At 35.7% G+C, this 15,619-nt stretch overlaps 1 protein-coding gene across 3 annotated transcripts in view; it reads left to right on the plus strand.

The window, feature by feature from the left end:
- Positions 1-15,619, plus strand: part of BARD1 (BRCA1 associated RING domain 1) — a 126,038-nt gene that overhangs the window by 62,663 nt on the left and 47,756 nt on the right. For all 3 annotated transcript variants that reach the window (XM_031958099.1, XM_031958098.1, XM_031958101.1), the window contains exons 5-6: positions 4,092-4,172; positions 6,847-7,019. In XM_031958099.1, the coding sequence (XP_031813959.1) occupies positions 4,092-4,172; positions 6,847-7,019 (254 nt within the window). The remainder of the gene's footprint in view (positions 1-4,091; positions 4,173-6,846; positions 7,020-15,619) is intronic.

Here is a 15,619-nt window from a genome sequence, read left to right on the forward strand (position 1 = left end):
TCTGTCTTATTCCCATTTTTTCATTCCAGTTATCCAAGGAGGACTAAGTCAGACTTACTTGAATGACACACTTCATGGTGTCCCTCCCCTTCCATTTCCCCCAGGCCTACCTTTGGGGAGATAACTGATGGGAGATACCTATAAACATAATAAAAGACAGATCCTTCCCATCCACAATTTGAAGTGTGAGATTTAACATGTACTTACTGGCTAGAATGATTGAGATTCACCAGTCACTTAAGAATTCCTGTTCCTCTTGGTTTGTGGGGAGAGCAAGAACTGGATACTGCTTGTGAAAAGAGTAGAAAGCATTTGGTGGTAGAATAATGGGATGGATGGAGTTGATTTTTACTAAGTGAAGTGGTTAAGTTTAGTTAAACAGAGAGAGGAGGCAGGGGATGCTGGGGGGTCAGTCTTGCCAGACCAGACTATTTTTCCTAAGATTACTCCTGGTTATCTTTACCTGGAAAGTTGCTGGAATATTTTCCTTTAGCTAATTGTCACTGTCAGTCCTGTTTCTAGTGACTGTACTTTCCCCCTTTCTCCCTCCCCCAAATGTAATGCAGGCTTGTAAACTGGTTTTGTTCCCAAGGTATTTGTTAATCTGGGTATTACTGTATTCCTTTCTGGCATGTTAGCTGGCTGTGGAGCCACCAGCCGTCCATCTGGAGCAAGAGGTAAAGTTCTGACCTGCCCATTCTCCTTTTCCTCAGCAATACACAGAAGGAAGGGTTTGAATCCCATAGAGTTACATGGGAAAATGCTAATTATTACATAAGAAGAAATCCTTGTGTTATCTTCTGTGTGCAATCCTTTAAGCTGATTATTGAACTAGATGCTTGTGAATTCTCTTTGTATTACAATGTGTTCATAATGAAAAGGAACATCTCTTCGCCACCTCTCCCCCTCACCCCCCCATACATCTTTCCCTCAGACATCATTTAGTCTTTTTTTTTTTTTTTTAAGATTTTTTTCAATTATCAAACGTTTATTTTCTCTCACCATCCTCCCATTTTCCACAAAAGGGGAGAACCCCCAAACAAAGTAATGCTTATTCAGGCAAAGTGAATCCCCATATTGGTCATGTCCAAAAATAGTTGTTTCATTCTGCCTATTAAGAGCATTACCATAGCCTTCTTCTTGTACAAAGGATGGGTCAATTTATCACAGACTAGATCTCCCCATTTCCACCTGTCTCTCTCCAGGGGAATAAACAAAAAAAAGGAGGCAGCCGGATCTAGACATCGGTTCACACTGGTACTTTCCCTTGGTTTTCAGGGATATCAACAATTAAGAGGTTTACTTTCAAGGAGAATGTCTCAGAAATAGAAACATATACAAATATTTCACTTCTTCCTAACAGCAAAATTGTATTTCTTCATTTTGTACATTTTCCCAGGAATTCTTAGGTTTTTTTCTGTTTCAAAGAAAATTCTTTGATCCTAAGGAAAAAACATTTCTTCATTTGTCATTTGTTGGACTTTATACTCATGAATTTCCTTCCCAGGTTATATTTATTAAGTCTGCTGGTTTTTATTTTGATGCTGTCTTGTTTTCATTGTGCACAGCCTAGAATGAATGAAGATACTTACTCACTGTGAATTTCTGTTTATGTATATACCAACTTTGCAATCTAATATTTAGTCACTTTGACACAATAGGTAGCTTTGTACATTTATTATAAAGTGATAATTGACTTTATAATATTACATCTGATGTATCATAAGCTACTGAAATATCTTTTTGAATCTTTAAGATAGAATGAAATGTTTTTCAATATATTTTTTGATATTAAACTTGTTTTGATGAAAAAGAATTAAAAGCTGATATTTGATGTGTGATATGGTAGTGTAGACTTGAGAGTTGGAAGCAATCTTAGGGTATTTTCCCACTATCATTTTGAATGTTGCATATTTCTATTTTTGTAATCATTTCTGGTGAACAAAATTTTCAGGGGACTTGGAAGAGATCTTTAATTTGTGGGATGGAATTAAGGCCATTATTCACTGACTTGAAAGTATGCCTTGATAACATAAAAGCAGAATGAATTTTACCAGTCCTTTGTTAAATGTTGTCCTCCCTTTTCTGCTTTATTTTAATTTTTTTTACCCCCAAATCAGGAGGTGAATTCTAATGCATAGTAAAATATTGTCTTCTAGTAATTACTTCTGTTAATAATATGTAAGACTAGGGGAAAAAATTATCCAGGGAGAGACTATATCATGGTTTTCACAGAAACTCTGTTCCTCACAGCTCAGTTAGAAGATAATGGGGTTGTTGTTTTGGTCTTAAACTAAGGGGGAAAATTAAACGCTAATTCCCAAGGGGTATTCTGAATAGGTTTATACAAATTCCTATTTCTGTCAGTTTCAACAAAGCAACTGCTTCTGCCCAGAAAATACCTTCCAGCAAATAGGGAAGAACAGAAGTGAAATTAAAGGACAAGGATAGTGAGTTACTGCCTATAAGATAAGGGATGTTGGCGGTTTTTACTTGGGTTATCACCGATTTAAGTAAAAGCCTTTTTGATTTTTTGTTTGTTTTTTTGCAGGTCAGTTTTTTATAAAACATTTTCATGTATTTTTTCCCCCCTTAGATGACATGATGAGTAAAAAATTCATTAAGTACCTGTGTGCCAAGGATTGTGTTAATTAAGCACTGGGGAGAAAAATAGAAAAAGCAAGATTGTACTTGTATGCTATGCTTGAGGGAAAATCACATAAAAGAAGGTGCAGCTGCAGGGTAGATAGAAAGAAAGAAATCTAGGGAGAGAAGGTTAGTGGCTGGCAAGACCCAGGGGTCTTTAGGTGATGTCATTAAATTGAATGATTGTGCTGTGAGTCTCCAGGGCAGATGGTAAGGCCTGGAGGAGGATATTAGGAGGCAGTTACAAGACAGGTGTTAAGGCTGGTGGTCTTCCAATAGAGTTGGTGAATCCCATCTCATCCAAATCACGTGAGCTTCCAGCAGCCTGTGTACCCCCTAGCATGGAAGGGGGCAAAAAAGGGAGAAAGAAAGTGGGGGAAGTTGTTCTTATGGTGTCAGGTTCTTCCAACTGCTCAGTGGGAAAGTTTGAGAGAAGAGAAATGAAATGATATGAATGACTTTTAAAATAAAACATTAAATTTTTAGCTTAGTAGAAGAGAGCACCATTTTGGAAAGAACTGGTGGAATTTATTCAGTTTCTAGATCATTAACAGCTAGCTTGAGGTTTATTTGTTTAATTGTGACCATTACAGATTGCTGGATCTTGGCCGGAAGGATATGGGTTTGAATAATATTTATGTGACTTTCCATAAATAATTTCCTTTTTATTTTTGAGCCTCAATTTCCCCTTAGGTCTAAGAGTCCCTTCCAATCCTAGATCTGTTATCTCAAGATCCTGTGATTTTCATCTCCCTTTTTTTTTGGTGGGGGGGGGGGGGGGGGTGAGGCAATTGGGGTTGAGTGACTTGCCCAGGTCATACAGCTAGGAAATGTTAAGTGTCTGAGGCTGGATTTGAACTCAGGTCCTCCTGACTTCAGGGCTGGTGCTCTATGCACTGTACCACCTAGCTGCCTCACCTTTTCATCTCCCTTCCAAAAGTCAATTCTTTAATTTCTAACAATAGAAATTTATACCATGTAGCTAAAGATAGAGAATAGCTGTTTAGAGACAGTGTAATGGTAACAGCTAAAGTGGACAGCATTTGGAGCTGAAGACCTGGATTTGAATCCTGAACTTGCCATTTTCTGTTCATGACCTTGTGCAAATTTTTGTTTCTGTAATGTGTGGGGAGGGAAGTCTAAGGGGATGGACTGGAAGACCTTCATTTTCTTTTCCAGTTTGAAAGCTATAATCCTCTGTCTTCAGAATTTGGCTCTGATGCTAGCACAAACTCACTTTTAAGGAACAATCTTTGTTCCTTTCCCCAGAGAAGAACATATCTTAATTTCACTTAAAGTGATTGAATCGCAAGATTGTGGCAAACAGAAAGGGAAAACTGGGTAGATTTAGCTTTTTATCTTTCTAAAAAGTAGTAAGAAATTTATGTTACCATCCTGTTATAAATTCTAATATTCATGTGTTACTTTTGTATTTTTTCCTCTAGGGTGATGTACCATCTGTTGAATACCTCCTCCAAAATGGAAGTGACCCAAATGTTAAAGACCATGCTGGATGGACTCCATTGGTATTTTTCAGATTTCTTTGCTCTTTGACACTCCTATTTCCCTTTGGGATATCTCTCTGCTTTTTTCCCCTTTTAATGAAATTATGTTCTCATTAATTATAAGGAAAATAAATGACTTCTGATCTTATCGTCAGAGTGTCTAGAGTATTAACTAGAGCAGAGGTTCTTAACCTTGGTGTCATGGAACTATTTGTCAGTCTAGTGAAACCTATGGAACCTCTTCTCTGAATGTTTGATGCTTACATTCATAATTACAGAAAATATGAAGTTTTAGGTAGAAGTCAGTAAAAATAAAGCTGCCATTTTTCCTTCTCATCCAAGTCCATGGAACTCCAGTAGAGATTATTATGTTATCTTGACTAATTTCCTAAGGGTTTAGGATTGTGATTATGGGTTTTTTTTTTTTTTTTTTTTTGTATTCTCATTTTGCCTTTTTTTTCCCCCCAAAATGGGTCACCCAAGAATCAGTGTAGGGCAGAACTATTGACAGCTGCTACTAAACTTAGAAAGTCTCACCTTCCAAAGTCTTGTTCCATTAGAGGCTGACTTTTTGCTGCTGGCTGTGTCAAGAAGGGTCAAGAATATGTGATAATTTTTTTTTTGCAGGAAAGTGAGTCCCATTGAGACACACCACATGCCTCACTTGCTATATATATATATGTGTGTGTGTGTGTGTGTGTGTGTGTGTGTGTATGTGTGTGTATATATATAATTTTTTTTTAACTGATTGCCTTCTTTTCTTTTTTTTGGGGGGGGGGTAGAGATCTTTTTTGGCTTTTGTTTAGCTAAAGAGGTAATGTGAAGGATCCACAGGAAAGAACAGTACAAGCTGCTTGCATTTGGAAACAAGTGCTAACTATCTGGGCTAATTGCATTAGGACAATAAACATGAGATATGACATGTGCAGCCACAGAAGATGTCAACAAATGAGGGAGATGCATTCATCCTGCAAACTAGAAATTCAGCACAGAAACTGGGAGTCTAATTAGGCCAGGTGCTTGCAGCCTTCAAGTGATATATAATGGTGTCCCCACTAGGCAAAGTATCATGCCAGGAAGGTATTCATCTAGCTCTAAGTCATAGAGTTGGAGAGACTTTCTCAGATTAGCCAATATTTTCATGATTGGCTTAATTATTTTTCCATGATCTGGAAGGCACATGACTTATGAGTATTCTAAAAGGAGTGAGTATTCTAAAGGAAGAAAGAAATCTCACAGTATTGATTTGGGTTCCCCTCCTTTGCCAATAAAAAAGCATCTATAACATGACCTATTTTCTGAATTGGGTACATCAGTATCCACTTTTATCATAAGAAGGAATTTGCTCAAATGTAGTTATTAAAGTGCAAAGTAATGGTAGTGATCACATGTAAAAAAAAAAGGGACAAAATTTACTTGGAGTATTTCTCTTCTCTAGAATGTGTTTTGATATCTTCAATTCAGTTGCTGGTTGTGTTAATTTAATTATTGTTGAGATCAGTATGCTAATGTTAATGGATAAACTATAACCTCTTTCTGTATCAGCTGGGTAGTAGGGCTTCCATGTAGGGCCTATTAATTCATACATGGTATGGATTTTGGATATTTATACTGTTGATAAGTGCTGATAGCTCTGTGATAAATAGAGAATTTCAAACTTTAGGGCATAACCGCTATAGTCCGTTCCCCCCCTCCCCCCCCTCCCCGATAGAATTTTATTTTTCCAAATACATTTAAAGATAGTTTTTAGCATTCATTTTTGTAAGACTTTGTGTTCCAAATTTTCCACTTTCCCAAGACAGCAAACAATCTGAACAAGGTAAAAACATGTGCAATCCTTTTAAACATATTTCCGTATTAGACATGTTTTGCAAGAAAAATCATACCAAAGGGAAAAAAACCATAAGAAAGAAAAAAAAGCAAATAATTTTTTTAAAAAAGGTAAAAATACTATTCTTTGATCCACATTCAGTCTCCATAGTTCTCTCTCTGGATGCAGATGGATTTTCCATGCCAAGTCTATTGGAATTATCTTGAATCACCTATAGTTTTTGTGTTTGAATCCTCAGCATTATATTATGCCCATGTAGAAAATGCTTAATAACTGCTTATTGATTGATGTTCTAATGGACTTAATGTGTGATTTCATGATTAGCAGTATTTCATCTAAAATACATGTTCCCTATTTCTTCTATAAAAGACTTATCACTCCACACCTCAAGATTTGTCCTTATAACCTGAATTGAGTGAGTGAATGAAAAAACATTTATTAATATTATTGCTTACTCGGTACCAGACACTACCTTCAATGTGGGGAATAAAAATACAAAAATAAGCCGGTTCCTGCCCTCAAGGAACTTAAATTCTAATAGGGCAAGACTGTATACATATGAAAGAAGTGGTCAGAACAAGGAGTATCTATGAGAGTCAGTGATTACTTAATTCATGTCAGGAGAGCTGGTATAAGAGCTTTTACATTTAAGTGATTTGTAAGGCATATAAGGGCTACATGCCAGTCAATGTTTGTCCAGGTAAATTGAATCCAAACTATTTGACTTAAATTTGACCTAATTCAGTGACCTTAAAAAAAAAAAAAAGGTTTTTGTTTTGTTATATTTTTTGCCAGATCATTAGGATTTTGTTTATATATTCTTTGTCATGCTTCTCTGTGTTCACTCCAATTTATATCAATCAGCATGAAGCTTGTAATCATGGACATCAGAAGGTTGTGGAGCTGCTGTTACAGCACAAGGCTTTGGTCAACACCACTGGCTACCAGAATGACTCGCCCCTCCATGATGCAGTTAGGAATGGACACGTGAGCATTGCCAAGCTGTTACTCTTCCATGGAGCCTCCCGCAATGCTGTGTAAGTAGGTTGGAAATGTGTTATTGTAATTGACTTGTAAAGAGAAGACCTTAATATATAGGTTGTTGATGATACGTGTTTTTTTTTTTTTTTTAATCCCCTTATTTCTTCTGTCTCTCAGAATTAATTGTGATTTTTGTATTGGTTTAAAAATCAGCAAACATGCCCTTTCCTTCTACAGTTGTAAGATATGTGTGTTTGTTAAAAGAGAGAGAGAGACAGATAGTGAGACACATACACACATACACGCACACACAGAAAAGAGAGAAGAGAGCTTTCTTTTAGTGCTGAAACAGTCATCAAGCTAATTTCAAAAGCTTTGATTCCTCCAAGTTTATTTACACAAAAGAAATTTTGAAAATATATGTAGAAATTTGAAATTGATCATTATGTTTATTTACTCTTATTATTTTCCTCATGTCTACTTGGACATAATGGACTAGAGAGTATGTGCAAGAATTCAGAAGTTGGGAACTAGAACTCTATGATTAACTTGCACCTTAATAAGAGGTTTTGCATCCTTCAGATAATGCTTTGGCATATTATTTTTCAGTGGCACAAAGGGGCATTAGTGACTTTTGGAAATTGCCATTTAAAATAGATGCCATGGAATACATCCCAAATAAATGGTTCATGTAGACTTTTTGTCTTAGTCTGTTGCCTCATCCTCTTAGGTTTGTCAGATTATTAAGTTTAGTTTCAGTGCTGAATTAAATTGGAGTAAGCTGATATACCAGCTTTCCATTTAATCTCATTAAAGTTCTCCCAGAAGGATGAGGGTAATTCGGAAAGTTAAATAAAAGAAAATATTCATATTTCCTCTAAAATACCTCCTAAATGTGAGAATTAAAAATAGAAAAAAAAAAAGTCATTCACTTGAGATGACCAAGTACTTTGGAAAACATAGAATCTAAAAATCAGCCATTTTTTTTTGTCAATAATCAACAAGTATTTATTAAGTGCCTTGATGTGCTGGCATCAAGGAGGAAAAAAAAAAAAAACTTACAAAGAATGAATCAATCGTATTATAAGAATCTTAAACCAATTATTTATAATTATCAGGTATGGAATGTTCCATTATAGAAAACCTTACAGCTTTTCTAGATTTCCTTATTTTGTAATTAACTCTATCTTTGTCTCAAATTCATTAATAATAAATTGGCTTGAATTAGAGGGCTTTTTAGAGTTCTTTCTAGTTATGAATCCACAGTCTTCTAAAGTGTGGTACACTTTATAGTTTGAAATATAACTGGGCAAGAGAATTAAATAATATTTTTTTCACAAATATTGTTGTTCAATCATTTCAGTTGTGTCTTACTCTTTGTGACCCCATTTGGGGTTTTCTTGGCAGAGATGCAGGAGTGGTTGGCCTTTCCTTTTTCCAGCTTGTTTTATAGATAAAGAAACAGACTAACATGGTTAAGTGACACAGCCATTCTCTGGTTTCAGCTTTGAACTCAGTGAGTTGAGTCTTGCTGACTCCACTATTGGCACTCTGTCCACTGTGTGCATCCTAGCTACCCATAACAAAGTGTAGTTCTGTGTACATTAGAATGTGGCCTGAACCACTGATTAATGATTCTTATACCTTGCATTTGTGAGGAAATGGGATCTTGAAACCACAGATGTGTTTAAATTCAGCAATTTTTGCAATAGCTACAACTGTTAGTCATTTTTCTATGTTATTCCCGGGTCCTTATGTGTAATCTCTATTACCACATGTAGACTCAATTTTTACTACTGACTTCCAAAGAGAACTGTAGCCTTGGAAAGTTAATATATCCACGGTTAAAAGTAATCCTGAATCACAAGTCATTATCACATTGAAGATAGTGGACCATCTCTGTCATTGCCTTGTGACAGCACGGCAATATAAATCAACTGTTGCTTTGACTAAACTTGGGAGAATTTCTTTGCATTATAACATTTCTAAGATCACCAGAGCATTGGCGAAATGTGACTTAAAATTAATACCAACTGGATGCTATTAGTCTTAGTAAAGGCATTCGAACTTCCTGTTTCCTCAACATCTGTTATGACATATAACAGATATAACAGGCTTAGGTCCTTACTGGCTGTGGGATTGTGAACAATTAACTTAACATCTTTTCACCCTCCGTTTTCTGATCTGTGAAAGAGATGTTAGCTATTATTAACTGTGTAAGTTACTTTCAGGTGTGTAGACTTACTGATTGGGGGTAGACATTTTGAGGGAAAGCAAGAATAAACCAGAGAGAAAAAACAAAATGTGTGTGTTTTGTTGATATTTTTGTGTGATTACATTCCCCCCTTAAAAAGCAATTGAATTGCGCAACTAACCCTGGAATCAAGAAGACCTGTTCAAATTATCCTTAGACCATTTACTATCAATGTGATCTTGGGCAAATCATTTAACCTCTATTACTTCAAAAAAAAAAAAAAAAAAAAAAAAAGGAGAAGGAGGAGGAAGGGAGGAAGAGGAGGAAGGAAGAAAAGAAGAAAAATGGGAATGTAGCAACCAGATAAGAGTTGTAATTCATCCTTCCTACCAGGTCCTACATTTATATATTTATCTAAAGTACAAAAAGGGATGGTAAATGGTGAAGTGGATAAAGTACCATCCCTGGAGTTAGGAGGAACTGAGTTCAATCTAGCATGAGAGACAATTACTAGTTATGTGACTCTGGTTAAATCCCCTGTTTGCCTCAGTTTCCCCATCTTTAAAATGACCTGGACAAGGGAATGGCAAACTCATTCCAGCCAAGAACACCCTAAATGGGCATGGAAAGTTGGATTTGACTGCAATGGCTCAGTAACAGAAAAGGAGAGATAAGTCTTTTAAGTATGTGAAATCAGAACCTAGTAAAAGAAGATTGAGATATTTAGAACCTAAGAGCTAGAGTAGAACTATACATGCTCATTTTATATGGTGGTTTTTGCTTTGCTGCACAACCACCCTTTTTTTTTTTTTTTTCATTTCTGCACCATATTCCATGTTCTGGACTTCTTCTTGCTCCCTAATTCCATCTCTATCTTCCCCCCTCTTGGCAGATGGCTCCCCTATCTCCCTTGCTTGAAATTCTGATGTGAATTTGCCCTCATCCTTATCTTCAAACTTTTAGAATGTCTATCCTTTCCTCCTTTCCTTTCTGTCTGAGAGAATGATGTGGCTTTCTTTGTCACCAAGACTGACCTCTCCATCTGTGTTGTCATATTTTCTTGTCTGTCTCTTTCAGGATTTTGCTCCATTGATTTGTTTCTCCCTCCCTTCCTCTCCCTCTGTCTCTGTCTCTCAGTCTCTCTGGCTGTCTGTCCTTCCCTCACTCCCCTCCCTTACTCCCCTCCCTTCCTCTCTGTCTCTCTGTTTTTGTCTCTATCTCCCTCTGTCTGTCTCTCTCTTTCTGGCTCCCTCCCTTCCCTCTCCCCCCCTCTACCCCCCCTCCCCCCACTCTCTCTGTCTCTCTTGTTTCTCTCATTCTTTCTGTTTCTTTTGTTTGTCTTTGTGTCTTTCTGTCTCTCTGTGTTTGCTAAACTGAGAATATTGGATTGGACATATTGACTAGATGGCCTCTTAAGACCCCCTCCGACTCCTTAAATCAATTTAACACCCCAACACCCCACAAAGACTTTCAAAAAATTGCTCTTTCTCTGGTATCCTTCCAATGTCAGATTTTTGTAAGGATTATTCTATATTCATCACCTTTATTTTAATTCTATTGCTCTGTGGCTTCTAATGCCATCTCTCCCTCCTTCTTAGTATTCCTCCATTTTTCTAAAGTGTTTGACACTATTAATGCCCGGCATGCTCCATATTATTCTGTTCTTCCTGGGCTTCTTGGGTACCATTTTCTACCTGTTTTTTCTATTTTTAATTTGTCTACTTTGTTGGTTCTTTTTCCTTATTTTTTATATGGTTATAGGTGGTACTGAATTCAAACCTGGCTTCTGCCACTTACTAGATGCATGACTAAGGCAAATCAATTGTCTCAGCTTCCTCACCTGTAAAATAGAAATAAGAATAATTCATACTTCCACGTTTTTGTCAGCATCAAATGAGATAATTGTAAAACACTTAACATAGTGCATGGCATATAGTAAGTACTGTATAAATGTTAGCTGCTGTTTTTATTATTTTATTATTTGTTAGAATTGTTATTACTGTTATTATTTTATGTGAATGAACCCTAGAATTCTTTTGTCTTCTTGTGCAGATTTTTTAAAGCTATATCATGATACTCTTTAGGCATAGTTAGCAAGTTACAATAGTATCAGATATTCCTCAAGACTCAGTTTTATGCTTCAAAAAGATAATTGGTTTAACAATAGAAAGTGTTTTCCGTGCTTAAATCGTTAGCATTTTTTTTGGTATTGATAATGTGTATATTTCTAGAGACTCTGTCCAGAGATATTCAACATATTGTGAAGTTCTATATGGATAATGTTGTATTAATTACATTGTCATGGAATATTACTGGACTTTTTCAAAGACACTTATGGTCATTCAAAAGAGATTGACCTAGAATTCCAGGGCTGAAAAATCAAGGACGTGGAGGGAGGATGCTTATTGGCCCAAATATAGCTTACCTTTGAATGGACAACTCACTGAGTTAGTCTGTCAGTACAGTTTTTCTTAGGCAAGCACTACAGATAGAAATTGAGTCTGGGCCCAAAATTGAATAAAGCATTTGGTAAATTTGACAGTGCTTTCAATAGACCCAGTCTGAATTACTCCCTGACACACATGGCCATATTTTTAACACCATTGTTCTCCTGAGGTTGCTGTTTAGCTGTAAATCTTGGAACATTACTATCTCAAAAGAATCAAAATTGTAGATGACCATAAGAGCAATAAAAATTGTGTGATGGACATCAGTAGGCTTTAACCTTTTACCAACAGTTCTTTGTGCTTGAGAAGCCCAGTATAATCCTTTTTAAATTCTTTCCTCCATCCCTTTCTCCCTCCTTCCCTTCTCTTCTTCCCTCTTTCCTTCCTTTCTTTCCTTTTCTTCTAACCTTGGTTACATATTAGTTGCATGACTTTGGGCAAGTCACTTAAGCCCTGTTTATCCCAGTTTTCCTAGCTGTAAAATGGGATGTAATTATAGCAGCAATTTCATAGGTTTGAGAGGATCAAATTAGATAATATTTGTAATTCACTTAGCAAAGTACTTTTATGTAATAAAAGCTATGTAAATACTAGCTATTATTGCTATTATAATTAAGAACATTTTAAAAATCCCTTAATTTTTTAAAGTATAGTCAGATAACATGAATGAATATATTTTGCATAAAATATCTATATTAGATAAACATAATTTAGTTCCTATCTGATAAGTTTTCTGATATATAGGTTTATTTTTTGTGTAATATGATCTTGGTTTTTAAAAAAAATCTCATTCTATATAATTCATGAAGGTGGACTAGAATAGTATAAGATTAATTTCTATTTGGTTATTTCTTATCCCATTGTTCATAATGTGGATTGAAGTTTCTAATGAGTGTGAACTTTTTAAAAGTATGGTACTTTCCCCCATGGTGTTACTATCTCTTAAGGAACACTAATTTTATTTAAACTCCTAGCTCTCCCTCCCCTTTTGTGCTTTTTAAAAGGTCATTATTCCAATGCACAAACTGAAGGAAGAATCAGTTTCTCTGGGAAAACATAACTTATTTTTACCCCTTGATCTTTTGGAGAAAATGTTGGAAGAATTTGTGTAATATATTTAATTTAAATCCAGTGGTGTTCTATAATACTTTTTAAGTTCAGATTTACGATCTTCCCTATTCATTCAGCTAATATGTTGTATACAATTGATTTACATAGTTTTACATATGATAATTAGAGTTTTTAAATTATGAAAGAATGGGTGGGAGTCCTATCTTGGTAACTGAGATCTGGTTTCCTGACATCTCTTTCTGTATTGTATAAATGTCTGTCTGTATTGTTAACTGTTGAAAGCATGATACCTCCCCCATCTTTCTCCTTGGCCTTCTTCTGTTAAAGAAAAAAAAACTCATGATGAAATTAGAGCTTTAATGTAAAACATTATGTGGGTTGGCTTTGAATTATGCTGATTTGCAAATGCAGAAGATTTAGCAGTTAAAATACTTTGCTCTTCACTAAGTTTACTCTGACTAGGAAGGATATTAGATTATAAATGGAAAATATTATATGGACCAGTGGACCTATTAATTGTCCCTGTGGCCTAGTTAATTTTTTTAAAGTTAATCTTCTGCACAGAGATAATTTATATTTTATGGTTGGGTTTTTTTTTTTCTTCATGTATTTGTCCTCTTGAATTACAGTGACTTTTTTTTTTTTTGATTCACAGCAAGCCAAGTGACTTGAAGTATTAGATCTCTGTGTTTGCAATTTCACAGTAGTTCATAAACACTCTCTACTCAGATGGACTGCCTGACCAGCTTGTTATGCACAATAAGCTCAGCATTAGTACAGAACTGGCTTGCTGCTTTTCTGTTAGGTACCTGGTTGTCTCTATAACAGGTGTACGTTTAAATTTGATGATAACCTCCTCCTTCCCTCCCTTAGTAATACGCATTTAGTGAACAGTTGTGGGCAGGCACCTGCCGTGCTGTTCTTAGGAAATGAAAAAGGTTATTCCGTATTCTGTACAGGATGTTTCATTTAAAGTGAAATGTCAGTTTGTAGCAGGAAAATAAAGAGAAACATTTTAACTCTGACAGAGACTGTTCAAATGGGGCCCTGGGCGTATATTGTCATTGACTCTGCAAGGATGGGTTGCAAAGCTTGCCTTTTGCATCATTTCCCAAGTAGAATCAATGTCCAGCCAGCTTAGTGATAGTGTAGTAGCTGGGCTTTAATTTGCATTTGGAGTTTATCAGTTCTCTCTCTGGAGGTGGATAGCTTTTTTTATCATGAATCCTTAGGAATTGTCTTGGCTCATTGACTTGATCAGAGTAGCTAAGTCTTCCACATATGATCATTGTTAAGAATGTTTTTAAATGTATAGGCAGCCAGATGGCACAGTGAACAGAGCACTTGCCCCTTCCAGGAGGACTCGAGTTACAATTTGCCTCAGACAGTTAATAGTTGTGTGATCATGGGCAAGTCATTTAACTATCCCCCCCACCAAAAAATCCCCCCAAGAAGCAAAAGAAGAGAAAAAGAATGTTTTAGAATGCATAAAATAGAATACATAGTATTACAGAGGAAAGCAATTATAGTTATCCTTTCCATATTGACTGTCCCCATTGCAGTTTCAATATATCACAGATTGGCATAGGAAATTGTGTCAATTTGGGGGTAGTTTTGCTGAAGCCTCAGATGACACATCCTCATGTATATATGTATGTGTATATGCATAATGCATTTGCACATCCCATGTTAAAAACTCCTGTCTTAGCCTCTCTTGGAAAGAAAAAGCCCAGGATCAGAAAGAATTCTACATTTGAACCAGAGACAGCACACAAACTACATCATCTTCTCATCTTTCAGCCATCTAGGAGTCAGCCCCAAATGATTCTTTTACCCCGGCTCCTTTTTCTTCCATAAGCAAATGATTTCACTTGCTAGTTCTTCCTTGGTCCCTTATTTCCCTCTCAATAGAGTAGATAAATAAAACTTGCTATTCCCCTATCCCATGTTACAAAACATCCATACCTTTTGGAATGAAAAGCTGGTTTAAAAGATACAGAATTAATTACTTGACATTGGTATGACTCTGAAAGGACTCACAAGACTAAATTTTAAGAAAAGACTTTTTCTTTGTCCAAAGAAATGATCAAATCCCATAACATGCCTTGATGTTTAGTCTCTTTGATAAAGTTAAATGTTTCACAAACAGTAGCCTCTCAAGGGGTGTAAGCAATCATAGACCTGAAGTAGAAACCATTGGAAGCCTAGAAGTTGTGGAAGAATGAAGATTTGTTTTTTTTGTTTTTTTTTTTAAATACATTTTAGTGGTTCTGTCCAATTCTTTTTAATCCTGTGTAGTTCTTGTCCATATCTTTCCATAAATTTGTCATTTTAATTTAATCCATTGGATTGCAGTTTGTAAAAGAGTTTTGATTGTCTACTGTATGCATCTTAAATATATCTATTTATACTTGTTTACACTCCCATCAGAATGTAAGCTCCTCCAGGGAAAGGACTGTTGACTTTTTCATTTTATTCCCAAGATTTAACATAATGTCTGGAACATATTAAGTGCTTATATATGTGTTTGTTGATTGTTTTTATACCAGTCTAACACCTGGGTTGTTTTCTTCTATTATTACTCTTTAAAATATATATGCATATATATTTTTCTATATCTGTATCTATCTTAACACACATATACAGATATATATATATATATATATATATATATATATATATATATAGCCTATCTTTTCATTTTTTTATAACAGCCATTTTTTCCAAATACATATCTTGCCCCTAATTCTCCTCTCCAGTAAAGAATTTAAATAAATCTACCCAGAGATTGTGTCTAGCACTGGACCTAGCATTCTGTATCCAAAGACCATCATATTTCTACTGGAAGGAAAGAGGAGTATTTTATCAGCAATATTCTGGAAATGAGATTGGTCATCCTAATTAGGATGGAATGCTGAACCTTGTTAGAAAAACATGAGTTCAC

Source organism: Sarcophilus harrisii, chromosome 3 (genome assembly GCF_902635505.1).
Source record: "Sarcophilus harrisii chromosome 3, mSarHar1.11, whole genome shotgun sequence".
NCBI lineage: Eukaryota > Metazoa > Chordata > Mammalia > Dasyuromorphia > Dasyuridae > Sarcophilus > Sarcophilus harrisii.